Source organism: Bufo bufo, chromosome 1 (genome assembly GCF_905171765.1).
Source record: "Bufo bufo chromosome 1, aBufBuf1.1, whole genome shotgun sequence".
Classification (NCBI taxonomy): Eukaryota; Metazoa; Chordata; class Amphibia; order Anura; family Bufonidae; genus Bufo; species Bufo bufo.
Window position 1 is genome coordinate 334,531,333 of NC_053389.1, and position 14,584 is coordinate 334,545,916.

At 40.0% G+C, this 14,584-nt stretch overlaps 1 protein-coding gene across 1 annotated transcript in view; it reads right to left on the bottom strand.

Annotated features, from left to right (window-relative positions):
- Nucleotides 1-14,584, bottom strand: part of FSTL4 (follistatin like 4) — an 860,919-nt gene that overhangs the window by 106,860 nt on the left and 739,475 nt on the right. Inside the window, exons 7-9 of the mRNA XM_040405485.1 lie at nt 13,082-13,243; nt 8,345-8,479; nt 4,904-4,930 (exon numbers count right to left, since the gene is read on the bottom strand). Coding sequence (XP_040261419.1) covers nt 4,904-4,930; nt 8,345-8,479; nt 13,082-13,243 — 324 coding nt within the window. The remainder of the gene's footprint in view (nt 1-4,903; nt 4,931-8,344; nt 8,480-13,081; nt 13,244-14,584) is intronic.

Here is a 14,584-nt window from a genome sequence, read left to right on the forward strand (position 1 = left end):
AAGGCGAATCAGGCCCAATGATGAATAGCAATGTCTCCACTGTGGTAAATATTTCTTCTGTACCCTTGTCTGATATTCAAACTAATGCATTGTCTAAAGGCCTATCATTTTGTCCTTCTACCAAGGTTGACTGGTTCCATTTGGAGGTCGACCTGCAGCGCCTGTATAGGAACATTGAGCTTAAGGTTTGGTTTGCAGGTCGCCCTCCAGTGGACCAGTCGACTGTAGGAATTGTTGGTACTGAACTGAGATTGAAATCCTTTGGGTTGTTCAACAAGAGTGACTTTTCACCACGTAGTAATTCACCTGCAGTGGAGACATTCAGGAGGGCTGTCTCTAATGATATAGCCTCCCTACGTGTAACGGTTACCGATATGTCTTTTAGACACCCTAATATGACTACTTCTGAGGTTGCTACTTTGGAGGGTTTGTGCCGTGACAGCAGCCTCACCATCAAACCGGCTGATAAGGGTGGTGGGGTTGTTGTCATGGACACCTCCAAATACATTCAGGAGATTATGAGACAACTGGGTGATCAGAGTGTTTACAGGGTATTAACTGGTGATCCGAGGTTCGACATAGTGAGACGCATCAAGAAGGTCCTTGACACAGCATTGGGTCAGGACATTATTGATGGTGAGCTACATTCCTTTTTAACTGTGTCACAGCCACGTACACCGGTTATATACGTACTCCCAAAAATCCATAAATCACTGATGGACCCGCCTGGTCGCCCCATTGTTGCGGGCACGGGATCCATCTTTTCCAATATCTCCATCTTCCTAGATCGACTACTTCGACACTATGCGATCAGCGTCAGGTCCTACATCAGGGATACTGGTGACTTTTTGGATAGGATTTCTGACATTGTGCTGCCAGATGGCTGTCTCCTGGCATCTTTTGATGTCACGAGCTTGTACACCTCCATTGATCACGATAGGGGGGTGTCTGCTGTCCGGAGGCAGCTATCTGGCAGCAGTTATTCTTTACCTTGTCAGAATTTCATTATTCATCTTTTGGAAATGATTTTGAGAAATAACTATTTTTTGTTTATGGATAGCTTCTATCTCCAGCTACGAGGGACCGCCATGGGGTCTAATGTGGCACCCACCTATGCCAATGTCTTCATGGCGGCCCTCGAGGAGGACCTTGTCTATGTGTCCCACCACTTCAGCAAAGTTCTGGGGTGGTGGCGATACATAGACGACGTCTTCCTCATCTGGCATGGTGATATTGCTTCTTTGGAGAGTTTTCATGATTTTTTGAATCACATGGACCCAGACACCAGTTTTACCCTTGTGCACTCGACCGCCCAGGTCCAATTTCTTGATACCACTGTCACAATAGTGGGTGATCATTTGTCTACAGATATTTATACTAAGCCCACTGATTGTAATACGCTGCTACACTACAACAGTTGTCACCCGAGGTCTATCATTGATTCTGTACCATACAGTCAACTCCTTAGGGTGAAAAGGGTGGTACAGGAGCCAGATCTACTCCCGACTCGTCTTTCACAGATGGCAGATAAGTTCAAGGAACGTGGCTATCCGGCTAGGGTGATTGAAAAACACTTGACTAGGGTAACTGATTCACATCAGGCAACACCAGTTGATACACATAAAAAAATTGATAAAAAAGTTGATAGGATACCGTTTATATCAACATTCTCGGAACAAAGTGTTCAAATTGCCCAAATTATCCGCAAACATTGGCCAATACTTAAGAGTAGCTTTTCAGACATTACTGCTTTGACCACGCCACCTTTGCTTGCATATAGGCGTTCTGCTAACTTTCGAGATAAGTTAGTCCGGGCTGATCTTTCTGCTAGGACATTGGTACAGTCTCATATTGGCCCGCGTAGGAGGGGTTCCTATCCCTGTCTTTGTTGCGTTAACTGCGCCTATATGACCAAGGGGGAGAGGTTTACCCATCCGGCTACGGGGATCCAATATGAGATTGATCATTTTCTGACATGTAACAGTTCGTTCGTTATTTACGTGCTCTCCTGTCCTTGTGGCCTCCTTTTTGTTGGGGAGATTACTTGTGACATGAAGGCACGTCTAAATAACCACCGGTTCTCCATACGACAAAAAAGAAAAGATCTACCTGTCCCTAAACATTTTGTTGAGGCTAACCATAAAGAGAAGGATTTAAAATTCATGCTGGTGGACCATATTACTCTGTCTAGAAGAGGTGGAGACAGGACATTGCCTCTTAAACAACGTGAGCTAAGATGGATCCACCGTCTTAACACACTGAGACCGCATGGTCTCAATGTTGATTTTAAGTGGAGTGTGGTATAGGATGTGGCTGCCTATTATTCTCCTGTGTTCCTTGCCCTGTTCTGCCCTGGTGTGTGTAAATTTATCTATTGGTGTCATCAATTGAGTGATTTACTTTTACTTTTATCTATATGTATACAGTTTTTACTGTTTCTTTGCTGATATTATCTTTTCTTTCTCTAGATCTTTGATACTCCACTGATGGTGTTCATGGGCTTGTACCTATTGCCCTACGTCTAATTGATGGAATTTGCCTGATGGGGGAGAACTGTGGGGCGCATGTACATCGTTTACACTACAATATATCATAATATGTGGGTTGACTGTGATTATACTGTTCATTTGGAGTGGTGGTTGTTTTCACTTTGAACAATAGACTGAATGGTCGGTTGTAGGGTTTAGGGGTCCTGTGGCATGGAAGTGTCCCTGACCCCATACCCTCATAGGACCTGGGATCTCTATCGTGAAAGCGGCGTGATCCTGTGGCCCCCGTCCTGTTGTCTTTTAAAAATAGTATGGCACGGACTATAGAGATATTGGTCTAGTGCTGATATACTTTAATAAACCACGGTCACTCCATTTTAATAAACTATGGATACAGTAACCCTCTGGGGAGCCTATTAGGTCCCTTTATCTATTTCATTTAGTCATTCTCACGTTACAGTGCCCTTTGTGTTTCCTATTATTGGTATTTTCCCTCTCCACTTGCTGACCATTGCTGCCGATTGTCCGGATCAGTCCTGTGTTTGTAGGCGGCCCTCTGCACGCATTGCTGGGCTGGCGTCTGCGCGGTCAGCGGTGTTTACATTGTTGCCTGGCGACGCTAGTCCGGCTGTGTGGGCGTGGTTCCGCCCGGCATATCCTCTGGAGGTGTCACGTGACGGTCGCGCTGGTCATGTGTTTACGCGTGTCCATGGTGATGGCGCTTGGCCCCTCCTTGGGGATGTTGCCGCTGTGACGTGACGAGGACTCTGGGCATGCGTGGTGCAGCAGTGAGGACGCGGACTTTGGCGCGCTTGTCCATGCACAACAGTGTGAGTTGTTTTTAATCTTATTGAATTATTCACTGGGTTTATGCACTCAGGTGTTACACTACTATGTTGATGAAGTTGATTATGGTCAATTAACTTACAGTCACGTTGTTACTATGATCAATGTGTATATGTATACTATATTGCACTGTGCATGATACCGGACCGCATTGAGACGGTTGAAACGTTGCACAGAGGGGAATAAAGGATCCACTTTTTTCTATTTACCTGGAGTGCTGCCTCATTCTTTTGATATTATATATATATATATATATATATATATATATACACTCACCTAAAGAATTATTAGGAACACCATACTAATACGGTGTTGGACCCCCTTTTGCCTTCAGAACTGCTTTAATTATACGTGGCATTGAATCAACAAGGTGCTGATAGCATTCTTTAGAAATGTTGGCCCATATTGATAGGATAGCATCTTGCAGTTGATGGAGATTTGAGGGATGCACATCCAGGGCACGAAGCTCCCGTTCCACCACATCCCAAAGATGCTCTATTGGGTTGAGATCTGGTGACTGTGGGGGCCATTTTAGTACAGTGAACTCATTGTCATGTTCAAGAAACCAATTTGAAATTATTCGAGCTTTGTGACATGGTGCATTATCCTGCTGGAAGTAGCCATCAGAGGATGGATACATGTTCTCATTCTGTTTACGCCAAATTCGGACTCTACCATTTGAATGTCTCAACAGAAATCGAGACTCATCAGACCAGGCAACATTTTTCCAGTCTTCAACAGTCCAATTTTGGTGAGCTCGTGCAAATTGTAGCCTCTTTTTCCTATTTGTAGTGGAGATGAGTGGTACCCGGTGGGGTCTTCTGCTGTTGTAGCCCATCTGCCTCAAGGTTGTGCGTGTTGTGGCTTCACAAATGCTTTGCTGCATACCTCGGTTGTAACGAGTGGTTATTTCAGGCAACATTGCTCTTCTATCAGCTTGAATCAGTCGGCCCATTGTCCTCTGACCTCTAGCATCCACAAGGCATTTTTGCCCACAGGACTGCCGCATACTGGATGTTTTTCCGTTTTCACACCATTCTTTGTAAACCCTAGAAATGGTTGTGCGTGAAAATCCCAGTAACTGAGCAAATTGTGAAATACTCAGACCGGCCCGTCTGGCACCAACAATCATGCCATGCTCAATATTGCTTAAATCACCTTTCTTTCCCATTCTGACATTCAGTTTGGAGTTCAGGAGATTGTCTTGACCAGGACCACACCCCTAAATGCATTGAAGCAACTGCCATGTGATTGGTTGACTAGATAATTGCATTAATGAGAAATAGAACAGGTGTTCCTAATAATTCTTTAGGTGAGTGTATATATATATATGTTATTTTTTATTTATTTATATAAAAATCTTTTTTCTTATCAATGCGGAGACACGTATGAACTTGGCACCACCGCAGATGCCTTCAGCTGCCAAGCGTGCATACAACAGGTTAGTTAGCTACATAGGCCCAAATCTGCTGACAGGTGCCCTTTAAAAAATATGGCATTTTATGATTATGAATTGTTTCCATTGTAACAGATGAACAAAGCATAAAACCGTGCTGTTGATACACTACCTTCTTCTCTCCACAGAATGTTTGCAACTGTGACGATGACCATAAATGAAGTATATTTTTGGAAAGAACCCAGGTAAAAAAAAAAAAGAGAAGAAAAGTGTAAATGAGTTAGAATCTACAGTACTTTATCTCACAGAATAATTAAACAGTTATAAAAAAAATAAAACTATAAAATATATCTAATAATTATTTTATATCCTACATCTAGCAGTAATATAGTTAGCATTTAGCGGCTGATACGGTAAACCCCCAAAAATCTAAACCTTGAGCTGGAAAAGAAAAAGAGAGCAGTAAAGTGAAATAGTTAAAGAGATTACTGCTGTATCTGCCAGGCTAATGATTTAAAGTCTGTGTTTGACAAGCTAATGAAGACATAAAATTGTCATGTCTTTATCGTTCTCGCTGCTTTGAAATAATTGAATTGGTGATTTTCTGCTATTTTAGTCAAAGGTGACACCCTCCTGTCATCCTGCCCGATCATTAACATCTGATCAACTGAACATCATCTCTCATTGCTGTCATTTGTTTTGTAACACAAACCTTGTATCACAGCTCATCAAAGTTGGAGGCAGTAATGGATAATGTTAGGAAAGTTAAAATTGCATCTGTTGATGGATTTCCATTACATGCTAACATCGGGTCAAATTGGCTAATGAACTTGACAAATTGAGTGCATTATTAGAAAACTCTGATTTAAGTAAGCTCTCAAAAACATTAACGGACAGTTGACTTGATTAAATATGCCAAAGTCTTTCACAATGTGTAAATTGCCTTTGGGGACCTGTACTATCCAGGCAGCAATTATGATTCATCAATCTAATTCAGGTTAGACAATAAAGGTCAGTTAAACCACCAACTTTGCAGGGGTGCAATTATTTTCTGCTAGTGAAAATTCATCTGACTTAAGCTGGCCATACACATTAGATATATGTCTGGGGGTTCAGCAAACCATCTAATTTGTACTGGGCAACTCTTCCCTGATGACAGATGTTGAAGAAGATAATGGTTGGGCATGTAGGATTTCAAAATACCCAATTCTTTTGTTCTCTAGGAGATAAGCTACATGCCAAAGCAGCTGAGCTTGCATGTGTATTGAGGAAATGGGAGAGATATGTATCTGTCGTCAGAACAGGCATACGGCCAACAGGTCATCATGTGTATAGGTTTTTACACATAGTGAAGGACAGTAGGTCTTTATTTTGCATCCAATCTGAAGTATTTGCTGGTCTGTGGAACTAGTTATATACAGTTGATATAAAAAGTCTACACGCACCTGTTAAAATGTCAGGTTTCTGTGATGTAAAAAAATAAGACAAAGATAAATAATTTCAGAACAGTTTCCACCTTTAATTTGACCTATAAACTGTACCACTCAAAAACAAACTGAAATCTTTTAGGTGCAGGGAAGAAAACAAAAAAAAACCTAAAATAATGTGGTTGCTTAAGTGTGCACACCCTCGTATAACTGGGGATGTAGCTGTGTTCAGAATTAAGCAATCACATTCCAAATCATGTTAAACAGGAGTTAGCATACACCTGCCATCATTTAAAGTGCCTCTGATTAACCCCAAATAAAGTTTAGCTGATCTAGTTGGTCTTTCCTGAAATTTTCTTAGTTGCATCTCACAGCAAAAGCCATGGTCCACAGACAGTTTCCAAAGCATCAGAGGAATCTCATTGTTAAAAGGTATCAGTCAGAAGAAGGGTACAAAAGAATTTCCAAGGCATTAGATATACCATGGAACACAGTGAAGACAGTCATCCTCAAGTAGAGAAAATATGGCACAACAGTGACATTACCAAGAACTGGACGTCCCTCCAAAATTGATGAAAAGACGAGAAGACAAATGGTCTTGGAGGCTACCAAGAGGCCTACATCAACATTAAAGGAGCTACAGGAATATTTAGCAAGTACTGGCTGTGTGGTACATGTGACAACAATCTCCCGTATTCTTCATATGTCTGGGCTATGGGGTAGAGTGGCAAGAGGAAAGCCTTTTCTTACCAAGAAAAACATCCAAGCTAGGTTACATTTTGCAAAAACACATCTGAAGTCTCCCAAAAGCATGTGGGAAAAGGTGTTATGGTCTGATGAAACCAAGGTTGAACTTTTTGGCCATAATTCCAAAAGATATGTTTGGCGCAAAAACAACACTTCACATCACCAAAAGAACACCATACCCACAGTGAATCATGGTGGTGGCAGCATCATGCTTTGGGGCTGTTTTTCTTCAGCTGGATCTGGGCCCTTAGTTAAGCTAGAGGGAATTATGAACAGTTCCAAATACCAGTCAATATTGGCACAAAACCTTCAGGCTTCTGCTAGAAAGCTGAACATGAAGAGGAACTTCATCTTTCAGCATGACAACGACCCAAAGCATACATCCAAATCAACAAAGGAATGGCTTCACAAGAAGAAGATTAAAGTTTTAGAATGGTCCAGCCAGAGCCCAGACCTGAATTCGATTGAAAATCTGAGGGATGATCTGAAGAGGGCTGTGCACAGGAGATGCCCTCGCAATCTGACAGATTTGGAGTGTTTTTGCAAAGAAGAGTGGGCAAATCTTGCCAAGTCAAAATGTGTCATGCTGATAGACTCATACCCAAAAAGACTGAGTGCTGTAATAAAATCAAAATGCGCTTCAACAAAGTATTAGTTTAAGGGTGTGCACACTTAAGCAACCATATTTTATTTTTAGATTTCTTCTTCCCTCTACCTAAAATATTTCAGTTTGTTTTTCAATTGAGTTGTACAGTTTATAGGTCACATTAAAGGTTGAAAAAGTTCTGAAATGATTTATCTTTGTCTTATTTTTTTACATCACATAAACCTGACATTTATATCCACTGTAGATAAACAAGGGCTTATGATTTTGCTTTATCTTTATTTTCCATCAAAGTCCATCAAAGTCTGTATAACCAGATAGTGTAAAATATTAACCCCATATAGTGACCTTGATGGGAATTCTAGATTGATTGTTTTATGCTCTTTTAAATATCTAAAACCAGGGACACATTATTTTTCAAACTGGGTTTCTCATAGTCTGGTCAGGGGCTTCCCAAACCAGAGCCACAGCAGAATCTGATACAGCAGTAGGGATGACATAATTATTTCAACCTGCCTAAAGATGCGTGCCAAAACGTTAACTGTACTTATACAAAGTTTTTTTTTTTTTTTTTAGGTCAGAATGGGAATAGGAGTGCAAATATTGTTCAGGGGATCCCTTGTGATGATGATGAAAATGGGAATAGCTTCTTTAGTGTGTTGTATATTATTAGTCACACTGACTGTGGGTCAGATACCCTTTTCTATTTCATCTTGGTATATTGTAACAAGTTTATATTGAAAGAAGTATTCTTTGAACTGCTTTCTAAAATAATTTATGTTGCACTCTGAACTCTAAAAGGCAATTATGAAATTTGGAAATATACAATGCTTACGAGTTTTTTTTCCTGAGTCTTCAATGAAAAGCGAGGATATGTCTTCATCAACACCAACTTCATTTTTGGCAATGCATGTATAGGCCCCAGTGTCTTCGTAACGGACACTAGAAATATGAAGTTCACTTCCATTGGCTGAAATAAAGACATTTGAGCTGTTTATCTTCTGAGTCAATAGCCATTGTGATATGGAACAACCATCTTTTAGCAGTAAGCAATTATAGTGCTTAAATGTGTATCTTTATTAACAATGGCAAATGAATACAGAAACTAAAACATGATATATAACATTTGAAAATGGTGTTACAAGTGTGACTAATATGTTTCCACAGAGATGATTCGCTTTTACCAAGGCGCCCACAATAAATAATGTACAAATATAACTGCGGGCTTGTCAGCCTTGGTCTGAACCCTGATTGTACTAACTCCAGCCCTTCTGGTCAGCACAAGGAAATCTGAAAAGTGCTCACATAAAGAACTTAGGCTAGGTGTACCCCATATTTGGCAGGACCATTTGAAACAATATATGTATAACTGTATGCCTCATGATAGCATATATCTGTAATTCACTCCTGTTAAAATAGTATACTGTTTGGTATGTATTTTTTGTGCATTGGCATTGAAAATTCTAGTTGACTACATATGTCCAAAAATTTGTACTGATAAATATATTGGCCAAATACTCTTTTGACATCCAGTACACTATATGGACGAAAAGATTGAAATATTGAGACACCTATACATTACAGTACATCTACAGGCGCTTTGATGACATACCATTCTTACTCCATAGCTAAAAATATGGAGTTATCCCAAACACACACACACAAACACTTTGCAGCTAAAACAGCTTCTACTCTTCTGGAATGGCTTTCTACAAGATTTTTTAGTGTGTACAGCAAGCCCCTGAGGAGCTGCAGATCAAGAATCCGAAGTGGATTCGTTAAAAAAATTAATCTATAATACTGGTTCCGTACAACAATAAAATGTATGGGCTTAGTTTAACAAAACTTCGTCTCGGCCGAAGTGGCTCGAGACTTCGATGAATGACTTTGGTATTCCTATCTGCATACTTATATTTATATACTTTATACTTTATATACTTAAATTCAAAATAGGAATCCGAAGTTTGCTATGGTACCTAGGTACCAGCCGGTACCAAATCCGACTTCTGATTTCTATTTTTAAATCTTTTTAAATACACAGATAGGAATACCAAAGTCATTCACTGAAGTCTCGCCCAATCCGGCCGAAACAAAGTATTGCTATACGAAGCTCATACATTTTAATGTTGTATGGAAACATCATTACAAACAACGTTTTTTAACTAATCAAATTTGGAGCTATGATCCTGATCCGAAACTCGATTCGCTGAAGCCTAGTGCAGAGGGTGGGAGTGGCCCTGATAGTGCAGTGAAGAAGGGGCACCCTGTGTTCCCTTGGGAAACTGAACTCCCTGTAGCTGTGGGCACCCAAGGTGTTCATGTCCATGTGGGTGCTAGGCAGACCACATGATGGAAATGCAGTGGCCAGTGTGTGGTGTTGAGAGTCAGAGAAAAGGCCAGATTAAATTTACTGTGCACCAAATAGGAGTTGTATATATCCAGAAATTATCTGTACACAGTGCCAATTCCTCCCATATATCCAAGCATGAACTAAACAAGTAGTTGGAAACAATGGCCCTCCTATTACTCTTTCTCTTGCTACAGTCTTTAATACTAGAATCTAAGGTTAACAACCATAATCTGTCACAATGCCCGCAATTCACAAGCAGCATGTGGTTCCAATAATATAACTTGCCAAATCATATCTGAAGTGTGCAGGGTTTCTGAACTCGCTAACCCTCAACAACTGCATGGAAATGAAAATGCTGTATGCTGATCACATTTCTGACTAATCTACTAATTTGAGGTGCATAGGATGTTTTAACTTGTTTTGCTGAAGCAACAGCAAAATCTGTAACGCTCTACACTGGTTACCTTGCTAACTCTCATACTGTAGCCATGAAAATTCTCCAATTTGTCTTTCTGATGGTAGTGGAGGACATATGGGGATCTGTCTCTGAAAGCATTGAAGCTAAATGGCTGAGAAAATGAGCCCATGTTATTTGTTCCCTGCCTCCTCCAGGCCCATCCATTCTCATACTCCCTAAGTGAAGGGACCAGCCCACACCCTAAACAGCAAAGAGGGCTTAGCCAGGATTTGTTTGTCTTATGCTTAAGCATACTGGATGTGTCACATTACATAGAAGTGTATAATATAACATTACAGTACAGTACATTACCAAACAATTGCAGATAGCTCTTCTCACTGTGGTACTGCATGTGCCTGTGGGAATCTTTGCCCAATCATCCAGAAAAGCATTTGTAAGGTGAGACACTGATGTTGGATGAAAGGACCTGGCTTGCAATATCTGTTCTACTACATCCCAAAGGTGTTCAATGAGGTTGAAGTCATGCCTTTGTGCAGGCCAGTCAAGTTCTTCCCCACCAAACTCATACAACCATGTCTTTATAGACCTTGCTGTATGCAGTGGGGTGCAGCTAGGTTGAAACTGAAAAGGGCCTTTTCCAAAAAGTTCCCACAGAGTTAGAAGCATACAGTTATCCAAAATATCTTGGCATGCTGAAGCATTAAGATTTCCTTTCAATGGAATTAAAGGGGCTTGGCCCACCCCCTAAAAAAACAACCCCATAACATTATCCCTCCTCCACCAAGCTTTAAAGTTGACACAATGCAGTCCGGCAGTTAATGTTCTCATGGCATTTGCCAAACCCAGACTTATCTATCAGACTCCCAGATAGAGAAGAGTGATTTGTCACTCCATTGGGCATGTTTCCACTGCTTTAGAGTCTAACTGCTTTGGCGACTTTTATGCACTATGCACCTCAGCACTCAGTGAACTCGATATGTAACATTACGTAGTCTACCACTGTGTTGCCAAGTTGCTGTAGTTCCTAAATATTTCCACTTTGCAATAACACTACTCACAATTGATTGTGGAATATCTAGGAATGAAGAGCTTTCATGAAGTAACTTGTTGCATGCCAGGTGCTTGATTTATACACCTGTGGCAATGTAGCTGAATAAATAGAGTTTATCCAAAGTCGCTTTGGTCAAAACTTTGTTTGAATGCTGACGGGTCTCCGTACTGCATTCAAATGTATGGGCTGAGAGGAGGTGAAATGGTGAAGAACTTCGGCATTCGATTGTACAACTTGAAGACCATTTTAAAACAGCAATCCGAAGTCAGCTTTGGTACCGGCTGGTACCTTGGTAACGAAGCCAACTTCTGATTGCAGTTTTAAAATGGTTTTCAAGTTGTACAATCAAATGCCGAAGTGAGACTTTGGACTTAACGAATTTCACCTCCACACAGCCCATACATACATTTGAATGCTGTATGGAGACGGGTCTCCGTACAACATTCAAACAAAGTTTTGACTGAAGTGATCTGAAGTGATCCGAAGTGTGCTTTGCTCAACCCTACTGATGACCTATCCTCAGGATAAGTCATCAGTATTTGATTTGTGGGAGTTTAAAGAGACTGATGTGCTTCAGTGAGAGCTGCAGCTCTTCCTAGGTCAGTCCTGTCACATTTATTGGTCATATGGCCTAGCAGTCACACTTAAATGAATGAGGCTGAGTTGCAATAACAAGCACAGCCATTATCCAATTAATGGCGCTGTGCTTGGAAAGCTTCAATGAGGTGGCATGGCCTTTTCAAACAGGTGATCAGCACGAGTGCCAGGTGTCGGACCCAAAGGATAGGTCATGAATTCAATGATTAAGATGTATATCTAATACGTTTGTACATGAAGTGCATGTTTTGCTATTATAATCTATAGACATATGAACATGTACAGTCTATCAATAGAATTTCACAGTTTATATGCCAGATGTCCACTACAGAGATGGTGTAAGTTAAGCCTTAGAGATATACATTTTTAGACAAATAAGGACATAGAGCATACTTTGACATTAACAGCTTGCATGCCTGAGCAGTTGTGGATCTGTTCACATTTTGTTTTTAAAGTATGTTTAACATATACATTAGGCATACATGAAAAAAAATGTATACAATGGTATGCAATTTTATGATTATGTTTTTATTTTAAGGGATGTTCTTATGTTTCAATACGCTTGTGTCCGTTTAAAAAAAAAAAAAAAAGATATTCGTTTTCTGGTGAAACCTTTTTTGTTTTAAATAAAGATTTGAAGGCATCATCTAAAAAAAAGAAGTTTAACGGCAGAAAATGTAATGTCTTATGTTTCCATCCATCTCCACTCCACCTTTTTGGCAGGACAGAATATCATGGTATGCTACGTTATTCTGTCCTTAAAAATAAAAACGTATTGAAATGTCAAAAGGGACAAACTGTATAAGTAGGTCCATTGCTTGAAAACTATATGAACATTTTTCAGTTGAAAGTATACCCAACTAGTGATGGATGAAATTTAGGTCACTGGGTAAATCTTATGAATTTGTGGGAGTTAATTTTCCTTTTTTTGTTTATAACAGTTAGGCTACTTTCACACTAGCGGAAGCCTTCTCCGGCAGGCTGTTTCCGGCGGGTGAACAGCCTGCCGGATCCGTGCTGCCGCTAGTGCACGCGTGTCACCAGAGGTCCACTCCAGCCCCATCCACTCCAGCCCCATTCACCCGCCGGAACAGCCTGCCGGAGAAGGCTTCCGCTAGTGTGAAAGTAGCCTACAGTAAGTCAGTAAATCACTTACCAATTAATGTGACTTGCTTGGATAATTTTGGCATTATATCAATGCCATTTTTCAGCCATGTTATTTTGGGGTTAGGAATACCCTCAGCATGACACTTCAGGCTGGCAGACACCCCAGGTTCCTGAGCCTGCGTCTCTGGATACACTCTTATTACTGGAGGAACTAGAGGGAATAAAAAGAATGTTATAAAGGTAATACATTACTGCCAGTACTTACAGCTACAGTCTTCCACTATATAAAGCCAGTTCACTGAGGATAGCATTATATGGCATATCAATGGTAAGAAGTTGTCGTAATGGACCACTGTATAAGAGGTAATACATAGTAAAGTGCTGGTTAATGTATTATATCTAAAAATATAGCTGTAATATATAGTAATGTAGTAATACCGATATTTGCAATGCAATAATATAAACAAAGTGAACAATAATAACAAACAACTTATTTTAACATTGTCCAACTATTGAATGTTATCCTCATAGTAGGATGCATGAGGCTTCCTTCACGCATAGTATTTTTTGCATTTTTTCCTCAAGCATTTTTTAGTGCCATTTTTGGTCACACATTTGGATGTGCATTTTTTCAGGTGTATTCCTCCACTATAGATAAATCTATGGGAAAACACATGAAGAAAAACTACATATTTAAAAAAAAAAACTTTGTGGCTAACATCTGGCCACATTATTTTCTGCACAAAAACACACGTATATGTATTTGCAAAACAGTAATTGGTGCTTATTTAGGCCCCATTCACATGATGTGTTTTGCCGTCAAAATGTTGTTGTGGATTCCATGACAATATTCCAGCAATGGCTACATGGTGTCCACCTTTCATTGCTTTCAATGGGAGGCAGTGCTGCTGTTCACATATTGACACATAGTTTTTTTGAATATATTTTTCTGCACTTTTGTGGTTTTTGCCAGCTCCAGGTGCATTTTTTTTATGTTCTAAGCTGTTTTTTGTTCTCTCTGGGGAATATTTCTCAAAACTGGTTTAAAGGAAAACTGACTTAGTTGCCCATGGCAACCAATCAGCATTCCACCTTTCATTTTCCAAAGGAGCTCTGTAAAATGAAAGGTGGAATCTGATTGGTTGCTAAACTAAGGCTACTTTCAAATTAGCATTTTTTGCGGATCCGTCATGGATCTGCAAAAAACTAAACAAAACACTCATTCTGGCTTTTTATTACAGGTAAAAATAACACCAGATCCAGATTCATCTGTGTAGGGAACTAAGACTGTAAAATGCATAACTGATTGATGCATACACTAAGTAACTAAATTAATGTTTCCTGCAATTAGGCCACATGCAAGCATTATGTATTTCATATACCGGTAGATTTGAATGTGGAAAATCTGCCACATAATAGTGAGGAGCAGCATGGGCAAAATTTGTTTTTGCAATATTTCGCAAATTTTTGGCCTAATATTCACTATAAATTCGTGAAATTCTAGAATTCGTGATCTCCAGTCATTATTTTCTTGATTGCGAAAATCGACAAT